Below are 15,441 nucleotides of genomic sequence, written 5' to 3'. Positions count from 1 at the left end.
CAGTAGGCAAATTTTGTGGATCCCGGTTCTTTGTAATTAGAAATTTGCTGCATTTCAACTATATTTAGAGAAACTTTCATGTATCTCGAAATTGATTTTCTCTTTTCCTTTCCAGAGGGACCCTTGGACTCATGGAGAGTGAGCAACACAACTAAGTTGTAATGACATGCTATAGTAGAGACATTGCTACACAGGTGACATGCTAACATGTTTATTTGGATTCTCATTTTTCTAGTTTAGTCTTGTTTGGCATTGAAAACCTCACAGACCTATTGAAATGTAAAACAAAGTGTGTTTGTAAGTTCATATCACCTAGTACACCATAACTATTTGATTAAACTTACTGAAGCCATATCCCAACCTTGTGTGAGACTGTGAGGTGATGTTCTGGAGCTAGATTTGTTTCTCTCTCTTTTTTATATAAGATGTTTGGTCCTTCTGTTAGTATAGTTAGACATTGCTAGCATTTATGGGATATGTGATGTATAAACATATGGACATGGAGCCATTTTAGCGGATTAGAAAATGACCATATGTTCTAGTAATCATAAGGCCAACTTTTCTTCATTTCTCTGTTTCGGTTACCAACTAAAGAGACAAAACTTGGTCATATTGATACTTTTCTTTCTGACATAATATGTATCCTTATCTCTCATTGTTCATTTTCTTTAACACTCTTCAATGCTGTGATATATCTCATATCATTCAGTAACATCTTATTTGGTATCTATCCTCTGCAGTTTGTTATTCTTCTAGTATATTTGATTGGTGGAATAGTGATCAGTGTCTTTATTGGAAGGGTAAGTTATCTGTAACTCATCTAGCAAAAATTTGTTTCCATCGGTATGTAATGGTATCTCTGGCAATAAGAGATGATGCCAACTTGATTTGATGAAACTATGTTATCTTTGTTTTCAGGGTTTGGTGACGTTAAACTTCTTGCAGTAGAAAATGGAAGCAAATTTTCATTATGGACTTGTGCGCGTTCGAGAAAATGTTGAATCGATAGCTTTCTATAGTGGTGAAGCCAAAGAAATGCATCATTTGCTTTAATGCTTCAAAAGTGCTTTTGAGAATCTGACTATATGAACAATTTTAAACTTCTTCTGCTTTCACTTTAGTTTGCTTTGCATGCAATCTGTGACTTTACATTGACAACCTTTTTTTCTCTGAATCCTGAAATTAGTTGATGCAATAATTTGTGTATTTGAGTAGTTACTTTAAACTGCAAGATTTTTTTTCTTTTCTTTTCTCCGTTTTTTCTGTTATTGTAATAACACTATATGCTGGTCATTCCCTATTGCAGTTTCCTGGATAAAAGAATTATTGATGGTACATTTGATATCCACAAAGAGTCTTTATTTTATTGTGTCTCTTATATGATTCCTTGTCTTAAGTCAAAATTGGATTCACAAAATAACCATTCCTATGTCAGTCTACTTCTGAACACATCGAAAAATACGTGATCAGCTGTGGTTAATTTGCATCATTTTTTTCTACCATGATCTTTTATTTCAATTAAGTAGTTTTACTGATGTAAAAGTTTCTGTACGTAGATTTGTTATGTTGTCCATTTTAGATGTGTATGAACGTCATATTCCTATGTTACCTTGCAGCAATTGTTGATAGCTTCAAGAAATCTTGAGTTTTTCACCAGCGGAAATCTTGAGTTTTTCACCAGTGGATACTGCTATCTTATTCAAATTCTTCATGCTGCTGTCGTTGCTCCTTGTACCTCTCTAGAAAAATTGAGCTTGGTGTCATTAATCAGTCAGTATCGGCTTTTAATCATATCCTGGGGGACTTCTCCCTCACCGTGTACCAATTTCAGTCTATAAGCGCATTTTCAGTAGTAATTGATCGACTTGGTACGGTCTTTGTATCCTTCTCTCCTCCTCTGCTATAGCTTTGGTGTGTTTTATATCTCTAAAGTCTGTCCAGATTAAACTTTATCAGGAAGCTGGCTAATTCGGTTGATGCACCCATTTTTTTCTTCTGTCTAACCTATTATTCTCCAGAAATTTACTTATGACTGCAATATTGTTTTTCACTGCAATGCATACTGTACTGGTTCTACATAAGATCTGTTTAGTGTTTTCGTACTCAACTTTTTACCACCTAATAATATTCAACTCATGCAGATGAATTTGATGATTATTTGGATATCAGCTCTCAACACCATTCTGACCCTGCAAAAGGGATAAGTCTTACGTATAGTAATGTTAAAACTTTAGTTGAACTGGAGCCAAATGGATCCATACCCATAGATAAGCAACAAAAGCTACTGGACATAGAGAATTTGACTGTGCAAACACCAAGTAGCACTACGTTGGTTAGGGATTTATCATTGGTAATCAACAATAATGAGAATCTATTGGTTAGTAAGTCCATTTTATGCTGAAACTTTTATCAATTCACTAGATAAAATGATGATCTAGTAGAAGCTGAACATGTGAACGTGTTAACAGGTGACAGGACCTAGCGGGAGTGGTAAGACTTATTTGTTAAGAATTTTGGCTGGTCTTTGGAGTGTTGGAAGAGGAAAGATTACATTCTATGTGGAAGATGAAGAAGAGCTTGTACCATCCAATTCTCCAGGTGTAGGTCCTCTTGGTACTGCTAATGATAAATATGGGGAACATGAAAGACCCTCAAATAGGAGTTATAAGGGCATATTTTTTGTTCCTGTGAAGCGGAAAGACGAGCAATGCCACCTGCAGATGAATTGATGGCTGTGAAGTCTACTACAGCTCAGCAAAATGAGGAGTTAGAGACGGTCAAAGCTGGTGCAGCTTAACAAAATGAAGAGTTAGAGGCAGTGAAGGTTAGAGCCGCTCAACAAAATGAAGAGTTGGAGGCACTAAAGGCAAGACAAAATCAGACTGACACACTTTTACTCAAATTAATGGCGTAGTTGTCCTCCCAAAAAAGAAGGTATGAATACATATTCACTTGTGCTATTGCAATTGCATAATATCATAGAAATATAATTTTACTGTAATATACAAAGTACTGGGCATTTCTTTTACTTTGTCTCTGTTATGATATTATCTTATTTAAGCTTCCATCAATATCTCAGTTCCATTACCTACATGTTGTTGCAAAATCAAGATTGATAGGTTTTAGTGAAGTTGTTACATAGAAGATTTGTATCTGGATATGACTGATGCATATTTTGCCATTGCTACCTTCAGATTGTGTTTTGCCCATGTGCTCTTGTTAATTAATTTTGCTATACACAATATGTACAGGTGCAGCATTGAAAAAATTGGCAGATGAAAAGGGCATCAAGCAACATACATATCATTGAAGGCTTATTGAACTTCTAGAAAGACTTGTATGTATTTCTTTTTATTATGAAATGGCTATCAAGGATGGATATTGATATTTGTATATTTTGGATTTAGAAAGTTAGTATTTCAAGATAGAGGTTGATGTTTATTATTGGACTGATATAATCAACCCTTGTTAAGCAGCAATTTTACAGTACATTTTCATATGGTGGTTTTGGAATATGCAAGGCTACTATGATCCGTTTATTGCATAAAGAATTGACCGTTGTTCACATATTTGATTTGTAGTGACATTGAATGACCAGATTTGTTATAGTTAATAATGCCAATAGAACAACCAAGAATAAATGCCAATTTAGTTACCAAATTACCAGTGACCTAGAAATATGGTCACTAGAACCATGCGAGGGCATGGCTTTCAATGAGTTGATTTTGCAATTTAGTGACTATTGGTAATAGAATTTAGTGATGAACATGTAGGTCACTAAAAGCCATTATTATTTGTGACAATAAGATCGTGGTCACTAAAGACATGTTGAATTAGTGACCATAAAATCGTGGTCACTAAAGACATTTCGATTTAATGACCATAAAATCTTGGTCACTAAAGATATTTTGAATTAGTGACCAACTTACAATTGTTGGTCACTAAATAGAATTAGTGAGGGACCTATAGTGACCACCTAGTGACCACCCAAATTTGGTCACTAACCAAATTTAGTGACCAAATTTCCTAGTTTTAGTGACCACTGTCATGGCCACTAATGCCCAGATTTGTTGTAGTGACTTATTACTTTCATGTTTGAGGATTGGTGCTAACACTCTTGTCTAAAAGCTATGCTTTTGTTTCTGTCATTTGTACAAGGATACAAACCCACTCATTGTGTGTTTGCATTTTATTCTTGCATCTTTCATAACATGATTACACTTAGGGGGAGTATTGATACTTGGACTATTTCCAATTGATTGATTCTACATAGCTTCCGCTACATAAGTTGCTTTTGTCATTCCTATTCAAAAAGGGGGAGAAATATGATGTTAAACTTGATGTGCAATGTTGTGTGATATGTTGGATTTACATGCTCTGTTTAAACAGTGGTAACATTATTCTATCTTGTGTATTTTTTACCCATTGTGTGATAAGTGTTTCAGGAAAAGTATGGATGATGAACTGTGATGTCTCTCCTATACTTGTTGAGGGGGAGTTTGCCTTGATTAGATGGGTTTTGTATAGGAATGCCAAAGGGGGAGATTGTAGGTACAAGGGTTGTACTTGGTATATTGGCATTCCCATACAAAATGTTGAAGTATCCTACTCACTGGTCTCGGAGAAATCATAAAAGTAATTTCATCTCATGAGTCAGCATTTGCACCTAGGTTGTAGGAAGTTTTCGTTAGGAAAGTATCTTTCTGTTTTCTTAATCTTTATCATGCAAAGATACTTCCCGTATGTTAAGTTGCATTGGTGAAACCCAAATTAATTTAGGATGTGTCCAAATTGATTTACTCTTTTCTATTGCTGTTGCTGATATCTTTTCTATTTACTCTTTTCTTTACTTCTTGTGAATGATTTTTAGTCTTGCCTCTTTGGTGGGTTGAAATGTATGATTGTGATGATATGGAAACATATATACTTTTGATTGAAGAGATACTTGCAATTTGCTATTTTGGTTTCCCAATTTGTGGTGTTATGGTAGTAATTTTCAATAAATGAGTAAGGACATAGTTATTCCAGCAATGCGACATTGCATCTTTACTCCTTCTGGGTTGCAGGTTTTTCTTTTTCTTTGCACTTGCACTGAGGAACAGGTCGGGAGAGGGAGAAAATTATAAGACAGATGGGCATAAATACCTGGGATGAACAATATATACTTTTGTTTCATCAATGGTATTTGAAATCTGCCCACTGAGTTTTGCTACATTTTTCCTAATATTTTCTTTTTTAACCCTACTTTATACCTTCCGCGACCCGCACACGCTTTCAGTTGGTGTGACAATTACAACTCAGTATAAAGTGTTCAAACAAGTTTTTTATTATTATTATTATTATTTTTTTTTTTTTGCAAAAAGATGATCAAAAGATTTTACTTCTACCCCCATGGTGATTCGAACCCATGACTTCGTCATTAAGTTTCTTGATTGTGACTTGGACATATATATATATATTTCCAACAAAGTGTGAATAAAAGGGGAGAATCTATTCTCTTTTTTCTTAAAGAAAAAGAAAAAGAAAAAAAAACAATGGAATTGGATTGCCATTTTACCAATTGTTTTCCACCTTTTTCATTCATGGGAAGTAGTATCTTTTCACTAGCCACAACACAGGTTTGATCCCCTGAGAAAATGGGGATATGGGATACCATTTCTGGGACACTGAAACGGAGCGCGCCGGCTTTAACGCCCCTGAAGAGCTGGGGGCTGAAACGGAACGCGCCGGATCTAACGGCCCTGAAGAGGTGGTTCCCCTCAACCGATTCGCTCAAGCACAACGCGCCGGATCTAACGGCCCTGAAGAGCTGGTTCCCCTCAACCGATTCGCTCAAGCGCAACGCACCTGATGGAACAGCTGTCAAGAACGCGTGCTCCGCCGTCAGGGATAATGTGATCCCCTACTTTCGAAGCGAGGAAGCGCGGTCCAAGATCGCCCAAGTTGGCACGATCGTCGCTAAAAACGCAACCTATGAGGGCCTCAAATTCGTTCCAGGTAATTTACGTCCTAATCACACTGGTTGAAATTTGACTTTAATCTTTCACCTTAGGATTGTGTGATCAGTTTACTTTTCGGATTAATTGGATAAAATTAGATAGGATTACCGAAATCCCCAAAACAGGTTTGACAAAAATGGTTATTTGGCTTCATCTAGAATTGAGGTGCTTATAGTAGAAGCACACTAACCGGAGTTTCATTGAACAGCTGCATGCATAAACAACAACATAAGCATTCGAAAACAACTTCTTTGGGAAAGCATTACTGATAGGACTGGACATCGAAACATTATTTTTCTGTTGATTAATAGTCTGTTTATTGATTGAAGATTAGCTAATTGACATTCTGGTGACATATTGTATCACAAGAATTTGCTTAAAATCTAGCTAATAAAATAATTCTATCACCGAGAGGCTTGAAAAATAAATATTTGTATGGCTGGTGATATGAATTGTACAAACATAAATAATCTTAAAGTTCGTGTCAGCCTTTGGTCCATGGATATTAACCAAAGCGATGGTAGAATGCATTGGCTTGGAATTCGTTTCTACTCTAAGCCTTATTTTGTTCTACTAATTGGCAGGTGGAAATGCATTGTATAACTTTGCTGCCAGCTGCGTCCATGACTATAACAATTCCAACAAACAGGAAGTCGATGTGAAAGAATTGCAGGCTAAAGTATTGAGACTAGAGAAAGAATTGGGTGAACTCGGGGAAAGGAATAAGGAGTCTCCCAGCATGACCAATAAGGCTTGGGAGCAGGCAATTAATTCTGAAGATGTGATCGATCAGTGTCTTTATGATGATGAAGGAGTTCTTGAGCAGGCAATGCCTGATCCGGTTGCACCCGGCCAGGAAGAAGGGCGGAGTGACAAGTACGAGAGTAAATAAGACGGGGGAATGGTTTTGCCTCGTTTGAAGCTTTGTGGTTGGGTCTAGCTTGCTCTATGTAAAATTATGACTTATCTTTACTACTATAAATGGAGGCCATCTTTTGGTGTTAAAGGACTTCACCAAATTTTGAAGTACCTATAATATCCTTCAATAACATAATTATTAAATTAAGTTAATAGAATATAAATAGATAAAAGTGTAAAAACGTAATTAGTCAAACTACTATTATTTTATGTCTAAAAATAAATAACAACTATTCTTTTTAGTCGATCTATTTTTCATTAATATCATAATATCACCTGCGAGAAACGCGAGCACGTTGCTAGTGATTCATGAAGATGAATTAATTTTAGATATTTACTATTACTCTCAATTTGGGTGTGGTATATTAAGGATGATATGTGTTGATGTACCGGTTATAATTTATAAAGTTGTGTTTGGCCTTTTCTGTAGATTTTGAGCAAACTGAAATTGTCGAGTCTGCTTTTAGGCCCACGGAATTGAGAGATTTGAAAAGGAAATGTATTACTTTCCTATGTTTGGTGTGCATAAGGAAATGAACAACTTTCCTTTGAGAATGGAAAATATGGGGGAAAGTGAATCCTCTCATCCTGGATTCAAATTTGCTCACCACATTACTAAATGCAGGCCTCATCATATGACCCTTAGGCCCAAAGCCGGCCCGACCCTTTCTCAAATAGGGTAGGGTATGGGTCATATAAATGAAACCCGACCTTACCCTACGGCCAGGCCCTAAAATTTATATTTTATTTTTGTTATTTTCTATTACATGTGTATAAAACTATAGAAGTATAGAACTTATATTGAATTATTTGAATCTGTTACATTAGAAAATGGGTTTTTAAATTAAGTGAGTCCATTTGAGGCTCAAAGGTATGAAGCCCAACTCCAAACTCCAATAGGGCAAAGCAAAACCTAGACGTTATCGAGTTTTTCAGACAGAAACCCACCTGCCTCTCTCTCAAAATCCTCTCTGGCTCTCTTCCTTGAGATAGTAAACCTACACTCCTCCGCCGCTGGTACAATCACCACCACCACCTCTGATTCCCAATCGGTCGGCGAGGGCTTGGTGGACAGATCTGACACTATCTGCATCCACCGCCAACGCACACGGTCTGCATCCAAACCTAGATACGGTCTGCATCCACCCCAAACCTAGCTTTTCCCGATCGTTGAAGGTTCCCGGTCATCGCTCTGCATCCACCACTGACGCACAAGGTGAGGAATTCGTTCCTGGTTTGTGTTTGTTCTGGGTTTGACTCTCTCTCACTCGAAATCTCACACTTCTTCCAGATCAAGAATTCTCATATCGAAAACAGATAGACTGGAGATCTTGGCGAGGCATTCATTCCCATACATCGCTCTGCATCCACCGCCGAGGGAATGTAAGATCTTTTTCTCTTTAAAGCTTGTGTCTTTACCTTGTTTATGATTCAAATGGTATCATTTTGCTTAAATTTTGGTACTTTTCTGTGATTTCAGAATCAATATAGACCAGGGAGTCTCAAGAGCTACCGTACATTCTAAATCTTCAGTGTCCATTTCTCTCATAAATCAATGTTGACTCTGTGTGTGTGTGTGTGTATCTATATATATGTATGTGTATCCTCAAAATATATATATATATATATATATATGCATATGTATGTGTGTGTCTCCAGTTGCTTACATGAAGTGTGAAACTGAAGTTCAGAGTTTTCATTCTATGTTGAATGTGGTGTGTATACATGTCCAGTGGCTTACATGAAGTGTGAAACTGAACTGAGTTTAGAATGGTTTTGGTTTATAATTTGGTGTACAGAGGAACTTGAAGTTTGGGTTTTGTGCTTTAACAAAATAGTGCACAAGTTATAGAATATGTGAGCCGTGGTGGTTTAATACATATATACTGAATCATATACTTGCATATTCTCATATAAATTGAATGAGTACTGATCAATTAGAAATCTTTATTCATAATTGCAGGAAATTCTGAGTACAATAGAGCATGGTGGAAGTTGATTGCCATAATTGCAGAAATCTTCAAGTCCACAAGAATGATTGATTTTGTAATTTTTTGTTTTTAAAGAAGTAATTGAAAGTTTTAGTTTCACTTGCTGTAATTGATATCATTAGACTTCAGGCTACTTTCTTTAGTTTTAAGGGACTTCTATTTGCATATATTGAAGAATTTTTTTTTTCCCAAATTGAGTTTATTTTAAGTAAAGCCCAGCCCGGTCCGGCCCTTTTGACCCGTGCAGAATGGGCCTTAAGGGCGGGTAAGGGCTTACGTATTGAAGCCCCAGCCCGGCCCTAAGCCCTAAAATTTGCTGGCTTATATCCGCGTGTTTCATTACCAACCAACATTGATGTGATCAAGATATCCTATGATAGCCCCCCTAGCTAATAGTTTTTTTTATTGTGATCACCTATTCCAATTATTGCCGACTCCAGTTATAACTGACTAGTTTAGCTTAGTCAGTTGCTTAATCTTTGCCGTCGTCATTAGATCTATTGACATAACAGTCCGTCATCTTTTTTTTTTTTTTTTTGAGGAAAGGAAATTCATTGAACTAGCGATAGAAATCGCTCATGAGGGCATCCCAATGGGAAGCATACAAAGGCCAAGAAAGACTTAACCCTAGAGCTAAAGTAGAACAAATTAGGAGGTGTACTACACCAATAACTTGTCCATGTACAATAGAACATTGCTCTGAAACACTTATAGGAAACCTAGCATAAACTAAAGGTAAATCCTCAACCTCCTCAAGATAATTACTAACAATATAACTATTGTCACGACCTTGAGATTTGTAGATCAAACCATCAGAATTTGCAATCTGAGCATGCAAGAAATCGGTCAACCAATCAAATCTAGACTCGTCCCAGCCTAAAACACACTGCTCGCCAAGGCACACAATTGTGGTACTCATAGCGTGAATGTACTGAGACTCTTTATAGAATATAGAAACGAACAGTCTACCGGAAAGTAAAACCAGCATCCTCAGCGAAAAGAAAACTGGAGAATTGAACAACATCATCGCATCTCCTGGTTCCCAAATCCACCCCTCTGGAGAGGTTAAGCCCATTGAATGGATTTTGATCTGATCCCAACAGCAACCCAAAGCCTTTGCTAGATTTGATCTGGACACCCAACTTCTGTTTGGCATCCAATCACGCCATCTCCACGCGGCCATCAGCACTGACAGCGTCTGCATCTCCGACGTAGCCGCATTGAACGACGCCGTGGTCAACCACCACTCTAGCCGACCACCAAACCTCATCACGACACACAGCATATCCTCCGTTGTCAGCCGCACGTGTGCACAGCCCCACCCCACTACCATCACCATCAATGACAGAGCTGCAAGGAAACAGCGAATCCAGCATCTAGGACCCGGATCCCAGAGCCATATTAGATCCCTTGAGCTGACAACCCTATCCAAACAGTGATCAACGCTCTCTTGATCCCGGTGAAAGAAAATAGATCCATCTAATCGTCTGTCGAATTGATGGTATAAGGGCAGCGCGCTACCCTTTGTCGCGGTCACGGTGGACTTGTGTACAGGACCTCCACCGATCTTCCCCAAATATGAGGCACGACCCCCTTCAGCAAGAGCAAGCGAGGTTGCAAAGCTCGCTGTTACCGCATCAATGGAGGCCATAGTCAATGAGAAAGTAGACGAGAAGAGAAGGGGACGAAGCAATTGTTGAGGGAGGCAAGGAGGCCGTAGACAAACTAGGGTTGAAAGAAAAACTCTCCTAATGTATACAAAGTGATATATTATACGGAATATCTTTTGATAAAAACAATCCGTCATCTTTTGAGTGAGGATGCTTAATGTTAAATCATTGATGTCTCTTATTAGTTTTAATATGATATTTAGTGTTGTGATTACGATCAATTTGCAAGAAATTGCTTTCGGTTCAGAAAAATAAAAATAAAAAACAAAACAAAACAAAAAAAGGTAAAGAGAATGGGATTGGATTGCAACTTTACCAATTTTTCACACCTTTTTCACGGGAAGTATCTTTTCACCAGCCACAACGCAGGTTTGAGCAACTGAGAAAATGGGGATATGGGATACCATTTCTGGGACAACCGATTCACTGAAACGGAACGGGGCGGATCTAACGACGGCCCTGAAGAGCTGGTGCCCCACAGCCGAATCGCTCAAGCGCATCGTACCTGATGGAACAACTGTCAAGAACGCGTGCTCCACCGCTTACGGTTATGGCTCCGGCGTCAGGGATAATGTGATCCCCTACATTCCAAACGAGGAAGTGCGGTCCAAGATCTACTAAATTGCCCCGATCCTCCTTAAAAACGCAACCTATGAGGGCCTCAAATTCGTTCCAGGTAATTTACGTCCTAATCACACTGGTTGAAATTTGACTTTAATGTTTCACCTTAGGATTGTGTGATCAGTTTGCTTTTGGGATTAATTTGATAAAATTGTGATTTAGGGTGTGATGTACAGGTTTGACAAAAATGGTTATTTGGCTTCATCTAGAATTCAGGTGCTTATAGTAGAAGCACACTAACCAGAGTTTCATTGAACAGCTGCATAACCGACATAAGCATTCGAAAACAACTTCTTAGGGAAAGCATTACTTATAGGACTGGACATCGAAACATTATTTTTCTGTTGATATGAATTGTGCGAACATAAATATTGTTAGAGTTCGTGTAAGCCTTTGGTCCATGGATATTAACCAAAGCGATGGTTGAATGCATTGGCTTGGAATTCGTTTCTACTCTAAAGCCTTATTCTGTTATACTAATTGGCAGGTGGAATTACATTTCATGACTTTGCTGTCGGATGCTACCGCGACTATTTCAATTCCAATAAACAAGAAGTGGATGTGAAAGAATTGCAGGCTAAAGTATTGAGACTAGAGAAAGAATTAGTGATGTAGGACGAGAATGGACTCAGTTTAGCCGAAAAATCATAAAAGTAAAGAAGCGGTGTAGAATCAAGAAGAGTGATTGGAAAATAGGTAACTCACGCGTAATCAGGTTACTAGCCGCTGGAATATTCAAGAAGATTTGGTTTTGGACTTTTCAGGTTTCTCGTGCGAAAAGTCAGGTTTTGATTTTGAATCAGATTTGACAAACTTTTGGCCAGAATGTCCGTTTGAAACGCATGATACCTTTTCAGAATGGGAACGACGAGATCTTCAAGACTCACTTTAGTGAGCCCTATCAGATTTAAGCCAAAATGTATCGTCTTAATTATCCGATTCGTGATTTAATATTTTTATGTTAGTTTTACATTCTTTTTATTTTAGGTTTTCTAGTTTATTTTGGATTTGTTTTGTTTTAATCCGTGGGCTTTAGGGTTTCATTGTTAGTCGCCCTAGGGTTTCTTTTCCCATATATAAGCAACCTTAAACGGCTGCAGAACTATCTTTTATCATATTATCAAAATTGAGAGTTTTCTCTTTTATCTCTGGTGGACTCCAGAATCTTTGTTTTAGGTTTATTGCTTGTAAACCTAGGGTTACTTCCGCCTACGTCAGTTGGTATCAGAGCGGGTTTCGCCCGCTTCTTAGCAGACGACGATCCAAGGGAGAACTTCACTACCACCAACCTCAACGACGCTGGTCGTAGAGTATCTATCAAAGAAAGTTTCGTTGAAGAGGAACATACCAAGGGATTTGCCCTAGGACAACCTCATCAATCAAAAAAAAAAAAAAAAAAAAAAGGAAAACAAAAAAAGAAGAAAGAAGAAACATGGAACATTGGATATTCACAACGCCGGATTACGACGACTTCCGAACTACATGTGTCATCAAAGACAAGGTATGCTCTGTAATAATTGACAGTGGTCTACGAGAGAATTTTGTAGCAAACAAAATTGTGGATTATTTTCAATTGCCGACAGTGAAGCTGAGTGATCCATACTGGATTCCATTTGGAGATGATGAATATGCACAAGTAACAGAGGTTTGTAAAGTTCCTGTCTCTATGGGAAAATTTTATAAAGAAGAGATTACTTGTCATGTGATTGACATGGATGACACTAATGTGCTTTTTGGAAGGCCATGGCATGAAAGCGTCAAAGGTGGTTATTGCAAAGATGACACATATTTATTTAGATGGGAGTCACACAAAATTAAAATCAAGCCTGGAAGGAAGAACATCAAGAATTATCCTCCTAAGGTTTTCGAGAAGAAGTTAGAGTCCAAGTTTTCTTTGCCGATTGAGATTAATAGTTTAATTGAAGAAAAGCCAGAAGAATTTCTAATGGAAGAACCTCCACAAGAATTCATGGATGAAGACCAAGAAGAGGTTAAAGATGAAATTGCTCATGAAGACATGGTTATTTGTACTGATGAAGTCTTGGAGCCTAAAATAAATCATTCAGAGCCAGATGTTATTCAAGAGTACAACCTTGAGAGCTGTGAAGAATCTACTAAGGTTGCCTATAACAGACTCATCTATGGTGTTGGGTTCATGATTGTGTCATCAGAATATGCAGAAGATCCAGCCAATAATCCACATGTCCAATTGTCTAATTTTTTCTCAGGTCTTTTGTCTACCTATTCTTGTCCTTTATTCAAGAGGAACTCGAGGGCGAGTTCTTTCATAGTGGAGGAGAATGATGTAGGACGAGAATGGACTCAGTTTAGCCGAAAAACCATAAAAGTAAAGAAGCGGTGTAGAATCAAGAAGAGTGATTGGAAAATAGGTAACTCACGCGTAATCAGGTTACTAGCCGCTGGAATATTCAAGAAGATTTGGTTTTGGACTTTTCAGGTTTCTCGTGCGAAAAGTCAGGTTTTGATTTTGAATCAGATTTGACAAACTTTTGGCCAGAATGTCCGTTTGAAACGCATGATACCTTTTCAGAATGGGAACGACGAGATCTTCAAGACTCACTTTAGTGAGCCCTATCAGATTTAAGCCAAAATGTATCGTCTTAATTATCCGATTCGTGATTTAATATTTTTATGTTAGTTTTACATTCTTTTATTTTAGGTTTTCTAGTTTATTTTGGATTTGTTTTGTTTTAATCCGTGGGCTTTAGGGTTTCATTGTTAGTCGCCCTAGGGTTTCTTTTCCCATATATAAGCAACCTTAAACGGCTGCAGAACTATCTTTTATCATATTATCAAAATTGAGAGTTTTCTCTTTTATCTCTGGTGGACTCCAGAATCTTTGTTTTAGGTTTATTGCTTGTAAACCTAGGGTTACTTCCGCCTACGTCAATTAGGTGAATTCCGGGAAAGGAATAAGCCATGTGCAGATGTGAAGTCTCCCAGCATAAGCAACGTTCAGTCAGTTGCGACTCGTAAACCTGAAGATGTGATCAGAGTCTTCGTAATGAAGGAGTTCATGTGGAGGCAACTCACTGATGATCTAATGGTTCCGGTTGCACCCAGGAAGAGGGTAGTGACAAGTACAGGAGTGGATAAGATGGAGGAATGATTTTTCCTCGTTTGAAGCTTTGTGGTTGGGTCTAGCTTGCTCTGCCTCTATGTAAAATTATGACATATGAGCTATGACTCATGAAGATGAAGTAATTTTAGATATTTACTATTATCAATTTGCTAATATAGTAACGTGGAAGATCGAATAAAGCCAGTGAAAACAGCAAGTTACTTGGCCAAGCACAAACAAGGTGCAGATTTGAAGGCTTTCAAACACAGCCAAAAGACATCTGGTTGTGAAACTGAGAGCAAATATGAAGATGATAACGGAATTCCTGGGCAAGCAATATTCCTAGTTCTCTTTCTAAAGCTTTTGCTTCCTCTGGTTTGTGTGCTTCGGCATCTATTTTGTTGGGGACCTAGAATGTACACTAGATCCATTGGGTGTGGTATATTAAGGATGATATATGTTGATGTACTGGTTATAATTTATATTTTATAAAGTTGTGTTTGGCCTTTTCCGTAGATTTTGAGCTAACTGAAATTGCCGAGTCTGCTTTTAGACTGGTGTTCATGAATGAAGCCAAGTAGTTTTGTATGGCTGATTTGGCACATTTGGAAATCACATAAAATGTGAAAATTCGAATAGCAATCTGCACCTATGTGTATACATTTACCACGTACCATAGACTTCGAATAATAATGCCAAGTAATACATTTATCACGAATCACAGTATCATAGACAACTCCTATTTACTACCATAATCTCATAGCCCCACAGATTTTGAAAATTCAAAAGAAAGTACAGAAGAGAATGGGAAAAGAAATGAAAGGGCCCTTGAGAGGCGCCTTTGACATCTTCCCGTGCAAGATATTCAAGCAAGAAAAATGAGCAAGATATTTGTATTTATTTTTAGGATTCTAAACAAGAATTTCCATCATCTGCTTGCGCTGGCAAATTGGCTTCTGTGTTTCTAATTCAGGTGGTAGATTTTGCATTCAAATAAAGGATAGTCAAGAGAAGGAGAGGATTTAGAGTGGTCTCCACAATTTATACTTTTTTTTCATCAATGCTTTTGACATCTGCCTAGTGAATTTTGCTACATTTTATCTTTTTTTTTTTTTTTTTAACCCTACTTTATACCTTCCCCAACCCGCACTCACTTTCAG

General features: G+C 37.7%; 1 protein-coding gene across 1 annotated transcript; it reads left to right on the top strand.

Moving 5' to 3' along the window:
- The first annotated feature begins 5,510 nt into the window (after positions 1 to 5,510).
- On the top strand, positions 5,511 to 7,045 carry LOC112166453. Its single transcript, XM_024303298.2, has 2 exons — positions 5,511 to 5,997; positions 6,584 to 7,045. Exons 1-2 carry the CDS (start codon positions 5,637 to 5,639, stop codon positions 6,889 to 6,891), a joined length of 669 nt encoding a protein of 222 aa, XP_024159066.1. The 5' UTR covers positions 5,511 to 5,636; the 3' UTR covers positions 6,892 to 7,045.
- Positions 7,046 to 15,441: the final 8,396 nt, after the last annotated feature.

Source organism: Rosa chinensis, chromosome 5, assembly GCF_002994745.2.
Source record: "Rosa chinensis cultivar Old Blush chromosome 5, RchiOBHm-V2, whole genome shotgun sequence".
Lineage (NCBI taxonomy): Eukaryota > Viridiplantae > Streptophyta > Magnoliopsida > Rosales > Rosaceae > Rosa > Rosa chinensis.
Note: the sequence above shows the minus strand (reverse complement) of the source record. Positions and strands in the feature narration are given on the sequence as shown.